The sequence below is a fragment of the Paramormyrops kingsleyae genome, chromosome 12, assembly GCF_048594095.1.
Source record: "Paramormyrops kingsleyae isolate MSU_618 chromosome 12, PKINGS_0.4, whole genome shotgun sequence".
Classification (NCBI taxonomy): domain Eukaryota; kingdom Metazoa; phylum Chordata; class Actinopteri; order Osteoglossiformes; family Mormyridae; genus Paramormyrops; species Paramormyrops kingsleyae.
The window spans coordinates 15130378-15146497 of NC_132808.1; the positions used below are offsets into that span (position 1 = coordinate 15130378).

A 16120-nucleotide genomic window follows, 5' to 3' on the forward strand; every position below is an offset into this window, starting at 1 on the left:
GGGGGGGGGGGGCATTTGGTCCTCACAATGTAATATTAACCTAATCCACACACACACACACACACAATTTTGCAACTCCTGCTCACCTTAGTATGTTTTTGAACTGCAGGAGGAAACCAGAGAACCCAGTGCAAACAACACGCAATATGCAAGCTCCCAACATGTAGCCCCAGGGCAGAGACTCAAACCCTGGTCTTCAGTGCTGTGAGGCAACTGCACTAGCTGTGTATTACAGTGTATTGCTTACATTTAATACAAAATACAGAATTCTTGTTTAAGTGCTGGTTAATACAGAATATTCTGCATCACAGTGCCTTATACATGGGCCTAATGGGTGAGCTATAAACTGGTCTGTCCTCAGCTTTCTTCAGTATTTTCCACACATAAACACAATGTCTGCAAAAATCCCACATTTATTAATGTTAAATTCAAAACATCTTTCTGAGCTACTGGAATTCAGCACAGTAGTGAAATGGTTGCTGATTCTTTTACATGGAAAAAATGTCTTTGAATATTGTACTCAGAAGTTTGACCCTCAGAAGTTTGACAGGTACATTGTAAGGTTTTGCTAAGTATTTGTAGTTCTGATAAACAAGCATAATTTCAGAAAATATTAATATTGTTAAAACAATTATTACAGCTTTAAATGCATTTTAAATTATGGCATAGAAAATAGGTTTTTTAATTATGCAGAATTATAATATGCCACACATTATGCATAAAACAGTCACAAATCAGTTTCTTAGGGCATTTCTTCGTACAATAACAGAAGAATAACAGAAAATTCCCCAAAATATTTCATCCCATGTTTTAGATGGCTTACCATCAGCATAACATCAAATGAAACTATAAAACACGCTTCAGGAGACATGAGGACACGTGTCACCACCACAGCCAGAGTAGCTCAGTCTTACTCAGGTGAGCGCAGTCCAGACTATCGCAAACAATCTTACGGTCCTGAAACACGAATCGTTCCCTTTAATAACGTCCCATTTCCGAAATGAGCAGACGACGGTTAGTTACAGGCAGTCTTGTTTGCTCAGGGGTCCTGCTCTTCGCTCTCCATCAAGAGCTCTGTGTGTTCACAATTGTCCTATAGGGACAACAACAACAGTCCTAGGGATTGCGTTTAACGCTGCTGCACATCAGTTCTACACAATCTCCAGGTTTTCAGGGCTGTGCAAAGAGTTTTTTGTGGGGCAAAATTCGCAATTGGGCCAGGGGGAATGGGGGTCCCCCTTCGGTCAAATTAGCATGATCATCTCGGCGACTGAAAAGGGAGACTCAAAAATTGGCTACATTCAAAAGTCAGGGGGTTGTGCAAAAGGGGACTAGTGCACACGCAACCCCCCCCCTCCCCCCCCACTACTGCCAATGAGTCACCCTGTGTCATGCTGAGCAAACCATGCCATACTATAAGCATACACCATGTTATCGTTATATATGGGAGAAGAATACAGCTCTTTATAAGGCAGAACACCATTCTACATTATGATGAACATTGCGCTGTATCGCACTTATAAATGGATATTTATATACTCTATGCTCAAGGAATCAGTCCTTACCTGTGAAATGGGACTATATACCTGTCTGTAGGGGGGGCTATATCGGCTGCGACCTCTCCAGATGAGGAAGAGGGTGTAGAGCGAAGCCAGCATGCACTGGGACGTAAAGAAGATGGAGCTGCCCTTTGCCACATATGCCCCCACCCTCTGGAGGGGGGTGTAACCAGCAGTTAGCCAAAAGTTACTAGGAGGAGTTTCCTTGAAAACATTCTTACACTAACAAACATGCGCTAATAGCCAAAATTGTGGAAACATTCCCAATTTTTAGAGACTGCAGAACTTTATTCAGCTGTAGCTCCAGTTACTTATTTAATCCTGCAATGTATGATATTCATAACGTTCTTTGGTTGTTTATAAACAATGCCGCCAATATTGGAGTAGTAATTTTGAAAGCGTAATGCCAAAAATGTCCAATTTTGCCCAATAGTGTACATATTCAGAGGTCGGAGAGTAGGCCACAGATATACTGACCTGTTCTTTGCTGAGTGAGCTGGGCTCTGTGGCAATGTGAAAGCTGTACGTGAGAAGAGAGATGGCTCCCAGTGAGAAGCAGAAGATGTTCAGTCCCATGAGAGCAGTTACCTGGGGAGAGAGCTATTTATTAAAGGCATACTGCCTTACCAAAACCTTGCAGAACATTTTAGGAAGCAGTCAGACTCACTTTGACCTTGTTTGGTTTCCTCTGAACATGAATGGTAAGCCCCCCAGTGGCTACATACTGTAAAAACAATTTTAAGATATTAACATTTTAACAGGCACTGGTGTAAAACTCAAGCTCTTGAAATTTTTCGTTCTGGTGCACCCTTTTCCTATATCTTAAAAAATGCATAATATGAATGGTCATAAAACTCCTTACACCAGTGATCAATTGATCAGGAATTATGTGTAATCATATTTTGATGTTTTTAAAAAGACCTTAATATTTGTATGCAGCAACAACATTTTTTGTCAGTTTTTACATTCCTTCAAAACCATTGCACTGTTAAAGTTATGGAAAATGTGGAGGTATTCAAAATTCCAGTGTTCAATAGAAAAACAGACTTACAAAGACACCTGCCCAGATAGGGGCTGTCATGTAGACAGCACAGCCCAAGTCCATGCATATGAACGAAACTGTGGTGAGAATAGTAGCCAGAGACCCAAGCACTTGTAGCACCTTAAGGAGAGACATTGAGAGACACCCTCAGCTAATCACAGGATACACTGTTACCTTCACTTTACAGGCACCTGCACAGTACTGTGTAGGAGAAGAGAGGGAATCAGTGTTTTATTAGCTTATTGGAACATTGTGGCAAATCTCAATGACCTTTCAAGTGTGTTGTGGGGTAGAAAATAGAAAGGGTGCAATGAGAGGGTGATGCAGACATGGGAGTGTGAATGAGTAAAGAGACAGGAGGGAGATGAGAGAGGGGAGGGAGTGCAGTGCATGGCATGCGAGTAGAGTTCTCACCCCTGTAATTAGGAGGCGCGTGTTGACAACAGTGCTAAACCAGCGCACGATGTGGGCCTCTTTTAGCCCCAGAGGACGGGAAACGACTGTTTGTGAGGGAGACAAAGGTCGCTCCTTAAAAAACACCTGATATAACCCCTCCTGGAACATGTTCTCGGTCATCTGAAGGTACGCAAGCTGCGGAACGGCAAGATACTGAAAATCACCGGGTGGGCACACAACCAAGAAAGTGACACTGCTCAGTCCACATGTTCCATTTACAATCAAAGGCAGTCAGCCGAGCTATTGTATCCCGACTGAATTATTCAGTAAATTGTTGCAGGACAGAAGGATCAGCTTTTCCCGTCATCAGTTTTCATCTTTTAGAAGTAGCTTTTAAATTTCCAGTTATCTAGCTTTTTTAATTTATTGCCCTGAACAGAGACAGATATACAAACACAGTCTGACCTCCCCAGAATTTAAGGTGGAGTCTCAGCAAACTCTTACCCATAAGTCCCTGTCTCCACTTACCTTGAGCCAAGGCACAGCTGCTGGAAGATTTTCAGACCCTAGGGGACAGACGTGACCGCACCGTATTAATGGCCACCAGAGAGTTCTGCATGAAGTTATTTCTTCTTCTTGAAGGCCTAGCCCTTGAGGGTCGAAGTTCACCTATGAAATCAATGGTGTCATCCTTTTGGTTGATAAGGCCTCACGTGCAGTTCTGTGCTGTGTTGTGATTGGCTGGGACCTGAGAGTCAGCAACTATAACAGTCCAGAAAATGTACTGAAGATTACAAAAACTAGCATTTCCAGTGCTGACTTTTCAATCATGCTGCCATTTAAAATATGAATTCTGATGACAGTAGGACAAATTAACACAATATCTGGTCTATGTAAGTAGGTGATTTTTTTTATTGCTCACATGAAGATCAAGCAAAGGTGTTGTGTACTGGAGCTGCTCTATACTCCGTACACAAAGGATGAATAAACAGGAACCCAAACCAATGTGAATGTCCAGTGACACTTCCTTCTGTTTGTCTGTGAGGCAGAATCATATCATACCATGCTATTGGACCAGGTAATATTGTTCAGGTATGTGCACAGTTCTCTGTGGGCTATAAACATCAGTGAAAGAAGCTGGATGGCAAGATAACAAAGTCATTGCCGAGAAACAAGTGACTCATTCAGTTTCCACACCTTCTGCAGCCATACATTGTTTCTGTAGTTCATGCTGGCATCTCAGACACATTCCACACGTTGCTGATCAGAAACCTCATCTCTGACCTATTTTCTTCTCAGGATCAAAAAAAAAAAAACATTTGCTCAACCCAATGAAAGTGATGTCGTAAGATTCATCGCACAGATTTTTAGAAGGATAGTCCATAAAGGCTACGTCGACCGTGTCTTTCGAAGGATGTGGGCCCGGAATTAGAACACAGCTATAGAGTTTCAAAATCCGGCTTGACTAACGGGATGCAGCAGCTGATGTAAAGAAAATGACTGTGCTGCCAGCCATATAACAGTACATTACATAATATACAGTATCCAACTATTGTAATAATACCCATAATATTTGAAAGTAATAATAATTTATGTATTTTCTTTACTGAATTTTTATCACAATTTTAACATGTACTCTCTCATATCAGGCGCGGAGGCAGGGGGTGGCCGGGGGGGGCCGTGGCCACCCCCCGCCGAACCCCGGCCACCCTATTGGCCCCCCCTGGTCTGACCACAGCCATCCATGCAACCACCCGCGCGACGCGGAACCTTTTTTGTACTGCCACAGCAATGCCGGACACTTTTGTGTGCGCACATCCTGGTACCGCCAGTGGAGTGGAGTTCTTTTACTGTCATTGAGTGGAGTGGAGTGGAGCGGAGAGGAGTCCAATACCACTGGCGGAAATTTGAAAATGCGACGGAACAACAAATAATTACAGGTAATCTTGTTTAAACACTATTAATCTAATACAAAAGAAAAGATAGTAAAAGTATAAGCATTTTCTAACTTCTTTATGCCTCGGTGAATTCGTAATTAAACTGTTTAGTAAGCTACATGAGGCAAAAAAAGAGAAAAAAATAAAATTATGTCACATTTGTCATTCCAACTAAAGTCTGAATACTTTTTGAATAATTTGTTGATAGTTCTAATTTATGCCACCCCCAAAATGATCACATAATCATCCTGGCCACCCCACAGAAAATTTCCTGGCTCCGCCACTGTCTCATATAAACTCTCTTCTTTATTTAGGAAGTACAAGTACAATACAGGTGCAGTATATTGTATTACCATATAGGTTTGTATACAGAGCACATAGTGTTTGTATATCATCCAGGTCCCCTAACATCCTATTGGTCAGAACATAACCCGCACGTTAAGCGACGTACCTAAACTCCGTCTGGAGTTTTTGATTAATTACTAATATTTGGAATATGGAATGAAAAATAAAAGGTTAAACGAGTGATGTTTTTTTTTCCAGAAGTATTGGCCACTTTTCGTAGCAGTCTGGAGGTTGGCACGTTCACTGTGTGGACAGCAGAATGGCATTTATTCCGATGTTGTAAAGAAATCTCCAACTATTGTCATCCCCCCCCGTTACAGATGAAATATGAATGATGTTCAGTTGCATTCAATGCATAAATGACTTTCTGGGTATGTTTATTTTATCTTAACTTAAAAATGCAACACATCATATTTCTTAACCAAAACCAAAGGATGATTGTAGAGAGTGAATTTAGATGTAGCCAATTGCATCCTGGAGCTCCTCCCGGATCCTATTCAGCTCCGTGTGCTGCTCCTGCAAATGCTGTACCACCTCCTGGATCTTGGTGGCAAACTCCCTCTTGGTGCTTTTCTTCAGCTCACACGTGTCCTTGCCTATGTAGAAGCTGTCCATGCTTTGGAGAAAACTTGTAAGTTCTCCTAAAACGATGCAGACTACACTCTCCGCTCGGTTGACTCTGTCCCCCCCCCCCATGGCAATCTGGAGAGCTCGCCGTACTTCCCAGTCCGTGTGGTAGGTCCATTCCTTCCTTCGCTGACCATGACCCTGCAACTTCTCCATCTCCAGCTTGACAAAACTCAAGTGATTATTGATGTCAACCATCTTGGCCTGATAGTCCTCCATTATACTCTCCAGATTCTTGCGCGCCATAGAGTTGCTGAAGTTACCAGTGATGCCAGCTGATGCAGGAGAGGGGCACCCTGTCGGGGCCACACCCATCTCCATTGTAGGGATATTTAAAGAAGTGTCCAGATTGACTGGAATGATGATGCTGGGGACTTTGGCCCTCTTGTGCAAGCTGCTGATGTCATCAGCAATGGCATTAAGGGTGCCAATGTGCTGCCAAAGGCCTTCTGCATGCTCAGTGAACACCCTGTTGAAGTCATGGATCCCACCTTGCACCCTGTCTGCCAGGAACGCTAGTGCTCTGGTGGAAAGAAGAGTTGAGGGACAGTAAGCAGGATAAAGTAGGTGGATTGATATAGATGCACATTAAAGCATACAACGAGTGATTTAGAGAAAGTAAGGTATCTCAGTCAATCTGACTCATAGGAGGCTTACTCTGCCTCTTCTTTTTCAGTCAATTCTTTTTCTTCAAGGGTCATGTCGTTCCATTCTGAAATGACGGATGGTGACATTTATACACGAACAATAGGCTACATAGGCAAAAGTACACCATTCTGCATTATTATAAGTGTATATGCTTGTGGGAGTGTCTGCATGCCCATGCACTAAAGAGTGAGCGCATATATGGATGCATGTAAGGTAATCTCACGGTTGACTCTTTTCCACCCCGCATTAAGGCTGCCAGTGTCCTGCAACAGAAACAAGGCCATTTAATGACAGTTGATCCCAAGGGAAAATTATTGATTTTCAAATGAATCTTGAAATGAACGGAACCTTGGAGGCATCACTCACAGACTTACAGCTAATGCTGATATTCATATATATTGTTTTATAAGTATAAAATTATAGTACAATCTCTGGCCACGTAATTAGGTACCCCTATGACTCCATTTTGCCTCCAAGGCAACTTGAACGGTTGACGAGAGATGCCTTCCTGCAACCCACTGTTGTATTTGCCTTTGTTGTTTTTTTTTGCACTTGGGGTCTTCGTGTTAACTTTAACCTTTGATCTCTCTCATTAACCATGTGTTTTTGCCAACAGGGGTCTCCAACTCTGCCCCTTGGATAGCTAATATCCAGTAGGTTTTCTATCTTACCTGGCTTCTGATGAGCCACACCTGTTCCTGGTATTTACCTGAGAACAGCTGTGGCTCATCAGAAGTCAGGTAGGACAGAAAACCTACTGGATAGTAGCTCTCCAGTACTGGAGTTGGAGACCCCTGCTTTAGATACTTTAATCTGTGAAAATCCCAGCCACTCCTTCTGAGATACTGGGATCACCATGTCTGGCACCAGCAGGTGCCACATTTACAAGCAGGTAGATGCTGCATCTTAGCCATTATAATGCTTAGCAGCACAGTAACTGGACCTCTTTACTCTGTCTGACTGCATACTCTACATAGCCGGCAGGTGTACCTAATAAAATAGCCACTGAGCTTCCATGTAAAAGAAAATCTTAAAGTGCCCTCAGCAAGAGACAAAGTGACTGACAACAACTTTAAATGATACGTTCAACTGACCATTGCATCCTTTTTTCTTTCTAACATGGTTAATTCAGCATTGATGTGGCTATGAGTAACCCAGAAGCATATCTGATGTAGGAGAGTGAAACTGACCCCTGCTTTCCCATCTTCTGTCTCCCCAGCCTCTGGACCATCAGACAGCATTGTGTCAATTGGAGTGGACTGTTGTCCTGGCTGTGTGGGAGGAGAAGGTCATGTGACACACATCCCTCAAGCTCAGAGAACCTGGGGAAACACCCTCTAACTTGTAGGCCCAAAACTGCACTAAGCAAACACAGAAACCCAGAGACAGCAAAACCCTCAAACATAATGAATAGATATGCTCCAAAGAATGTGGGGAAAATATGTCTGTGTGTGCTGTGATAAAGAAAAAGGAAAAAACAAAATGAGAGGAAGGACACATCTGTGCATGTGAAAGAAAATTAGTGAATGTGAGTGTCTGAGTGTGCGATTTGGTGTACGCAATATATGCGCAGTCAGGTGTGAAGGACACTTGGGCACCAGTCCTATACATGCCGTGTTTATGGGTACATATGTTGAGCTGCACGCTCATGTTCTCGAGTATTTCATTGATAAACAAGCAAGAGAACTGGCAAGGCCAACAATCTGCTGATGAGATCATGTTGGAATGGGGAAGTGGAGAAGCTCTTTCGTTAGATCAGATAACATGCCAATTAATCGGGTCCTTTCACTTACTCTCAGAATCTCAAGCCATCTCTTGTCAGCTCTCTGGTCAATTACTGGATCAGACAAAATGTCTTTCATTCGGTGTTGCAGTGAGTCACCTTACCTCTGCTGCACCTGTGAGGGAGGATTTGCCTGAAGTGACTCCAAGCGGAATGTCCCTCAGCTCTGTTGTACCCTATAAGACAGGGAATATGGTGCAATTTAAATATCTAAGTGAATGTGGAGTTAGAGACGGAGTGAAAATCAAGACAAAGGAGAGGAATTGACCATACAAACAACTAAAGAGAGCCATTAAATACAATTTACTGTGTCTGTTTACAGACACATGCATGCAAACAATATGTACAATCTACTCTAGACCTTATGCATGTTGTGTGGAGATCTCCATTTTTTTCTCCAGTAAACAAACGAGCAGAATCAATTTAATGCAAGCAAATTCACAAACCAGCCTTACAATTATACACACAATTTACCTTTAAGCCTCTGAAAGTTGCATAGAGATTTTCACGGTTTGTTCCTTCCTGATGAGTTTCCTGAAAGAAACAATTTATAAAGACCAGCAAACTAAATCAATTACAAAATAACCTCAGGTATTGCATAGAGGAGCATACAAAACTATATGAGAATGTATGAAAATATGCACAAACCAAAGCACATGCATTACCTTGGCTGCTCTGAGAGACAAGAATTTTATCTTAAATTTCTTTACTTTGTTGTGTTGCTGGAAGGAGCAAAAACAAAATGTCAGGGAAAACTGGCAGGTAACAGGAATCGGGTAGAGGGAAGAGCGACAGTCAGTGACAGACAGACAGATACGTACCATCCCATCCTGGACATCAACTTCTGCTCCTTTCTCCTTAAGGAACTCCGTTTGTTTTAAGGATTCATCCAATTTCTAGCAATGCATTAGTACAATTAATACACATACAGATGCATATTTTCACATTTCACACATTGTGGGTCTCCACATTCCTTTTAATCTACACATTTACTCGTAACTCACAGCATATTACAGTATATAAATGACAAAGTACACCTCCCACAACAATATATACAGGCAGTACCCAGATTACAATGTGTTCCGTTCCCCAAGTTTGTCATTAAATTGAATTTGCAGGTAAGTTGGAAAAATAATAATACAGTACATAATAATAATAATATTTATTCAGGAATTATAAAAGTAACTAAATACGATACTGTGCTGCACCTCGAGCAGACGAACCGCTAAAGCTGTGCTTGTGTCTTCACGAGTGTCACAAAGTAGTGTGTGTGTTCGTTATTACGAACCACTGTATTGAATTTTTTATATAATGGACTTTATGGCAGTCCGTTCCAAAGTAAGAGTTGTCTGTAGGTCAGACGTTCTTAACCCGGGGACTGCCTGTATTCAGTTACTGAATATACAATTTCACCTTAGAGCCTCTTCTCTGGATTAATGGTACCTTGAACTTCTTTCCTTTCTTCTGTAAAAAGGTAAAACGGGCCAATATGGATAGAGCTAATTTAAATTGGAAGAGCACATTAACACCAGGCTATGGGCAACCAAGAAGAGAGGAGCTATCCAGAGATGTACCAGCTTGTCACTTCTTGCAAGCCCACTCTGATCCATATCTTCTCTGCTTTCCTGTTCCATCTCTACGGCGACCTAAATGTCAAATAAACCCAAAGCAAGAGGAGAAATACATGTAGTTTCAAATTATTATTATTATTTTCCACAGCTACATGTATCTTATATTGCATGCTCACAGATGCAGCTGTACCTTGGCCTGCACAATGAGGTCATAACATCTTGCTTGACAAAACTGATCTGTGCTTAGGTCTACGTTATATGACATAGTGTAAAGGCCTTACCTTTAATGCTTCTCTCCGTAGTCTTAATTTGCCAGCCTATAGAGAGGATCAGAAGAGGATAGATGATGAAGTAGTAGGTTGGACAGTATTGGACAAATCAAGTTTCATATTGCCTATATTTGTGTGGGCTTTCTTCGGTTTCCACCCATAGTCATAAAAGAATCAGTCTACCCTTCCAGGGTATCTATGCACTGTACCCTATACTTCCAGATATAGGCACCAGGCCCACCAATGACCTTGTCCAGAATGAGATGTATGGATGGAAGTATTATATAAAAAAAATAAAAATAAACAATGGAAATCCGTATGTAACGTAGAAGGTTTTTGACACAACCCCAGTATAGACTACTAGGGTACTGTGTAATGGAATAGCATATCATTGAAGTGCAGCATGGGAAATTATGACCACTACAGAATGGTACAATGCTGGACTAAAGTTTTAGTACGTACTGGTTTCCAGGAAGGATTAAGCTCGGGACTACCTTCTGGCCAATCCTCTACACATTTCTCCTGAAAAATACATATATTTGTTATTTTCTATTGTAAGAGGTTGCATAATGAGTGAATACACAGAAGCACACCTATAGGATAAGCATGAGTTCCACATCTGCATGCATAACCATGCTTGTGCACACGCAAGCACGATAAAAAAGAACACAAATATTTATAGACCTGTCCAATGAGAAGGATGTCCTCACAGTATGGGTTTTCTTCATGAACAGTCTTTACATCGCCGCCCTGCAGGATCACAACAGAAATGGAACCCTCCCATTTCTTACTCACAGAATTAATTAAAATGCAAGTAGTTGGGGTAGAAGATATAAATTTTAAGGGTGACAACGTGGCAGCTGACACCCCTGGGGAGGCAGTAGAGAAAACCTGCATGACACTTGTCATTATAAATAGCAACACTGTCTGTTTTATTGCCTTATATGCATGTAATAAATATATAAATATCAATTAGATGATAATCTGCCTGAGATAAAGAAAAAAACGATCATCGTATCGTATCCGTATAATGATCATCCGCTAATACTGATCAATTTCACCCAGACAGAGGTGATCACTATAAGAGGTTTCCACTGTATATTTGGATCTGATTCTGAGGTTGTGATTCTAAAAGCATTGTATTTCTGATCAGAAGGAGTGGCCTTTAAGAGATCTTGTTTCTGGTCAGTGTGTGGTTTCATCAGGTTTCTGGGAATTGCCTGGACAGAATGTTCTCCTCTCATTTGCAGGAACCAATTTCAATCAAAACATTTAACGACGCATAATTTTCTGTGCTTTGCGTGTGTTAGTGAGAGTTTTCACCCTATAAAAATATAAAAAGTTCTGCCCACTGGAGATTTCTAAATATCCTTTATCATGCTTTAGCCAAGGACTGGAACGAGGTTAGAGCCATTACAGTATCAATTGGGACCAAACATGAAGAGTGAGTACCTGGCGGGAGCTTAAATGCTCCATGGCGGAAGTTCCTGACAATGTCAGCTCCTGAAAAAGGGAGAGCATGACAGAACATGAAACTGCATCACACTACAGCCGTTTCCATTATGCTGCGTCTGCTCCAATAGCTATGCGTTGGTTGCTTCAGAGTTTTTCACTGTACCTGAAAATCAGCACCTTCTGTACAAATAAGCATTAACGGGGGCATTGTGAGGCTCAGTAGGTTAAGCCTCTGTGCCTGCGATCTGAAGGTTGCTAGTTTCAACCTTAACAGTTACATTTCCATTGGGCCCCTAAGCAAGACCTTTAATCACCCTGAAATGCTCCAGGTGTGCTAGAAAAATGGCTTGACCATGTGCTTAGTCCCCAGGCTTTGGTCTCAAATGTAGATGTAGTGTACCTGTACTTGTGCAAATGGCGAATAAAGCATCATTTCATTAAATATAAAAGCAGGATGCAACAGGTATGTAGTAAGACTGGAATTGAGACTGGAAGTTAGAATCTCAACCTGCAAGTGTAGCCTTGGTCACCCATCACAACCAAGAGCACCCTGGCTTTGGTCACACTTGCTCCTGGTAGCAGCATAGGTTGTATGTGTTCATACTACGGACTTGTATCTTTCCCAGGGTATACTCATACTTTCAAGAATTCAAGGTTTGCAGTCAGACTATAAAACCTGCACTGAAATGGAAGGTGGCCAAGTACACCATAATTAAAATGACCTGTGCTGCCTTCGACATGCTCCAAGCCCCCCAACAACCCTGTCCAGGATTACCTGTTGGAAGATAGATGGATAATGGACAGATCAATGTGCGCATATATGTAGGTTTCAATAAATCAAAAATCTCTGGGAATATGTACATCGGAGTAGGTAAGAGTTTAGGTGGTTAAAAAGCGAGTGTGTAAACCTCAGCACTGAAACAGGACAAACCACAATGCCGAATTCAGCAACAAAAGTTAGTGCTGGCTAAAGTAAAAGGAATGATCGAGAGATAGAGAGGAATGCCAGTTATGTGGTCACTGAAACTGTGGAAGAACTCTCCTTTACACTTCTGATTTGTTTCCTCTCCGTCTCATTGCATGTTTTATATAAGCGACTGCATAGAAATATAACATTTAAAGCACAGCTAACCTTTGTTATTTAAGCGCTGGTTAATAGTTGGCTAAATAAAGTACACGATTATATTAATTTATTGGGCCAAACAAAGTAATGCAGGTATATTTTATTAAAAAAAAAAAAACTTAAAGTATTTTATATGAGGTGCCAAATGAATGTTTTTTCAGTCGTAATTTTTTTTTCCGAACATTTATCAATAATCGGTGATATATTTTTTCATACACTCTTGTTCCTGTATAAACTTGTCACGAAATGTTATGCAACACACAGATACACTTATATATTTATGAATTATTTTTGACAATATCTATAAAGTGTCGATTTAAGGAATAATGTTTTTAAGTAGGTTTACCATATATTTTCCTCGTTGTTTAGTGTCTATCTGATGATCGCGCCGTAGTAACGTCTAAACGTGTAGCCCTTGCAATCCGAGGTTCCTCAAGCGAAAGCGAAAATTATGCCTGCGTCTTCTTTCTCTGCCATTCATTAGTCACCCTTTCTCAGTTTTCATTTGTTAAGCTGTTAAGAAGCCCCCTCACCACCCCCAGTAGTCACGTGCAGAAACGGCTGGTTTCAAAGCAGGAAGTATTCGACTCGTCAGGTGAGTTTCTGGAAACATCCAACTGCAGCAGAATTTTGAAACGTAATTCCGAAATAATAATAAATGTGGGCACACTTCATGAAGATGCAAATCATATACTTCAGTAATGCTTAAATAATAATGAATTTATGCAAGATGTATCATGAATTCCTGCTGCCCACCATGAGCTAATAATTAAGTCACTGTGGCATTTGGATTGCTTCACGCTTAATTAATAGGCCATTAGTTAAGCAATGTTAATTTACTGGTATTTCATACATTAATTGATAATTGCCTCAAAATTAGCTGGATTAGAATTACATAAAGCCATCTTGCAATAATTCATGCATTAAATCATCATTAGTTAAGCATTACTGAACTATATGATTTGTACCCTTACGAAGCTACCATAAATGGGTCAACTTGAGGGGACACAAATACAATAGTACACATTTACTTAATGCATTAATTAACCAGTAACTAAGTGTTAGTTAAGTACTGATTCCATGTTCATTCATCATTAATAAATCATGAATTCGGGAACTATTAAAGGGGCAGTTCACCCCAAAACTGGAAAAAAATAATTAAAAAGGGGCTTCAGTGCTATCTATCCATCTAGGTCGCTCTGCTGGAAAATGCATACTTTTGGAGCTATCAGTCATAGAAATGTCGGTCTTCTCTTGTATATAATGGGACTGAAAAAAAAAAAAAACATCCACAAACAGTGATCAGTTTTACCCAACAGATGTGATTAGGCCTACTATAAGCAGTTTCCACTATAAGTCGTTTTGTTATCTAGTTCTTTCTTAGTTATTGGGGGATGGATAGTGATCAAAGCAGGACACAGGCTTTTGTTTATGCTTTACTTATAGGGCCCATCACATGCAGTATGTTCATGATTCTTTTTAGATTTGACCAGCAGGTTCAGGTTCAGGTTACTTTATTTGTACCCGTAGGTAAATTTGGGGCACAGTCATGAGTCATACATCCTACATACAGTACACACTTCAACACAGGAACAACTAACAACAAAACAGATTAAAAAACGCTATGATCTATTTATCAGAGTGATGGCTGCTGGAACAAAGCTGTCTTTAAATCTTTTTGTTCTACATTTTGGGACCATTAACCGTCATCCAGAGGGAAGAAACGGAAACTCACTGTGCAAATATGGTGTGAAATATCAAGAAGAATTGAACCAGCTAACCGCTGTAACTGTCTGGAGTACAGGGATGCTGGATTCAGCTGTGACTCACCAATCAGCCTGTTAGGCCATTTCACAATCTGGTTGAGTGAGTTTCTGTTCTTTACAGATAAATGTCCAAACCATGACACCAAGGAAAAGGATAAAATAGATTCAACAAAAGATGGATCTTTTGTTTTCCACAGAATAAAAAACAGTGTAATGTGATCCCACTAATAAGCCCTAGCAAGTTTCAGATTAGACTCAGACATATGGAGACACAAAAAAATGAATTAATTGATGTATTTCAAATGTTCTTGAGGTACAAAAAAATACATCTGCTCAATTTTTAAAAGCAATTAAAACCTATTAAAAGCAATATGGTAAAAGTAAAAGCAGTCCGGTAAAATTAAAAGCAATACGGCAAAAGCAAAACGGTAAAATGAAAAGCAATACGGCTAAACGAAAACCAATACGGCAATATTATAAGCAATATGGTAAATGAAAAAACAATCCAGTAAAATTGAGAGAAATATGCAATATTTAATTTATCTTTCCCTTATTATTTTATTTTTATTTGTATCTATTTCACTTTCATATTCAACGTTTATTTCCTTATTGTTTTGCAGATTTATTAGCTTATAATGAAATCTCACTCCTATGACTCCTGTGGTAGAAAAATCAATGATAATGCAAATACAATTGTTAGGTATGTGAAGAAAATTTAATGCCAATGGAAAGAGCTTGAATAAACAAAGACAATGACACCAAAATCACTCAGATATCTTAACAAATAAGGAAATTATTGGCAAAAGAAGTTCGCTAATTAGCCCTATTTTTTAAAATGGAATGAGTGTAGAAAACTGTGACCAAATACCTAACTTTTTATATAAAAACGCTTGTAGTTTCCTTCATAATCAAGATATCTCAATGAAACTTTGAGGGAAGGTGTATCTCTTTATATTCTTCAATCTGAAAGAATAATATATATTCCAAGTATGTCCTTAGTCTGAAATAAAATTGATACAAGGTGAAGACTGGAATGATGTATCAACAGGCGCCGCTGTTGGTTTAGGTCACGTGACCATGTGAATATCTCTTATCTTCTGCTTAATTAAATGCGACTCAGTGGATATAATCATCATTTTCACATCTTAAGATATTTCCCTAATATCATGGCATATTGATGCAACAAATCACTGATGAACATACAGCAGATTTCAGGATTTTTGGCCCGTGACGATCCTGTATGCTGCCAGTCCAGGTCAGTAAACTTTTTTTCTGATCCATAGAAAGCTATGAAACTGCAGGATTAGAAAGATGAAATGATAAACAATATGTCAATTTAGCTTTCAAAAGCGTCACTTAATCCTTTGAAGTGGTTTTTATATGTTGAAATCGAGTGTATTTTTCAACGTTTCCGGAAAAGGTCTAAATGTACACAGAATTGAAAAATTCAAAACAGAGGAGGAAGAGGGGTTCCCCATCTATGTTATCAGTGGGAATACCGCGGAATTCCGCAATGCGATACAATAAGAATGCGTATTTTCCGGGGTATACCCAGCACTCAGATGACCCGATGGTGGAACAGGAATCTGGAACAAAAAA

General features: G+C 40.2%; 2 protein-coding genes across 6 annotated transcripts; both read right to left on the minus strand.

The window, feature by feature from the left end:
* Positions 1 to 395: 395 nt before the first annotated feature.
* Positions 396 to 3655, minus strand: tmem253 (transmembrane protein 253). Its single transcript, XM_023839545.2, has 7 exons — positions 3526 to 3655; positions 3016 to 3192; positions 2611 to 2721; positions 2227 to 2283; positions 2037 to 2147; positions 1566 to 1712; positions 396 to 1093 (listed from the first exon to the last, which is right to left on the minus strand). Exons 2-7 carry the CDS (start codon positions 3175 to 3177, stop codon positions 1040 to 1042), a joined length of 642 nt encoding a protein of 213 aa, XP_023695313.1. The 5' UTR covers positions 3178 to 3192; positions 3526 to 3655; the 3' UTR covers positions 396 to 1039.
* A 1567-nt stretch (positions 3656 to 5222) lies between these two features.
* LOC111858097 (uncharacterized) lies at positions 5223 to 15234 on the minus strand. 5 transcript variants are annotated; one of them, XM_023839514.2, is made up of 16 exons: positions 13102 to 15234; positions 12355 to 12407; positions 11630 to 11680; positions 10862 to 10927; positions 10640 to 10699; positions 10190 to 10225; positions 9912 to 9983; positions 9751 to 9801; positions 9159 to 9233; positions 9003 to 9059; positions 8812 to 8871; positions 8442 to 8513; positions 7721 to 7825; positions 6778 to 6817; positions 6564 to 6618; positions 5223 to 6429 (listed from the first exon to the last, which is right to left on the minus strand). In XM_023839514.2, exons 2-16 carry the CDS (start codon positions 12370 to 12372, stop codon positions 5733 to 5735), a joined length of 1515 nt encoding a protein of 504 aa, XP_023695282.2. In that variant the 5' UTR covers positions 12373 to 12407; positions 13102 to 15234; the 3' UTR covers positions 5223 to 5732. The 5 variants fall into 5 exon arrangements, with proteins under 5 accessions (XP_023695282.2, XP_023695283.2, XP_023695281.2 ...); XM_023839515.2 differs by lacking the exon at positions 12355 to 12407; XM_023839513.2 differs by having other exon boundaries at positions 7745 to 7825; positions 12355 to 15234.
* Between the last annotated feature and the right edge of the window lie 886 nt (positions 15235 to 16120).

What these genes read in the sequence shown, in the direction of transcription:
- LOC111858097 (XM_023839512.2), bottom strand. Translation starts at nt 12,495, where the DNA reads ATGTACATATTCCCAGAGATTTTTGATTTATTGAAACCTACATATATG. An exon ending in TTGATGTCCAGGATGGGATG is followed by an intron (nt 9,060 to 9,158) that starts GTACGTATCTGT and finishes TGCTCCTTCCAG; the next exon opens with CAACACAACAAAGTAAAGAA. An exon ending in ACTGAAAAAGAAGAGGCAGA is followed by an intron (nt 6,430 to 6,563) that starts GTAAGCCTCCTA and finishes TCTTTCCACCAG; the next exon opens with AGCACTAGCGTTCCTGGCAG.
- tmem253 (XM_023839545.2), bottom strand. Translation starts at nt 3,177, where the DNA reads ATGACCGAGAACATGTTCCAGGAGGGGTTATATCAGGTGTTTTTTAAG. An exon ending in CTATCTGGGCAGGTGTCTTT is followed by an intron (nt 2,284 to 2,610) that starts GTAAGTCTGTTT and finishes TTGTTTTTACAG; the next exon opens with TATGTAGCCACTGGGGGGCT. An exon ending in TATATAGTCCCATTTCACAG is followed by an intron (nt 1,094 to 1,565) that starts GTAAGGACTGAT and finishes TTGTCCCTATAG; the next exon opens with GACAATTGTGAACACACAGA.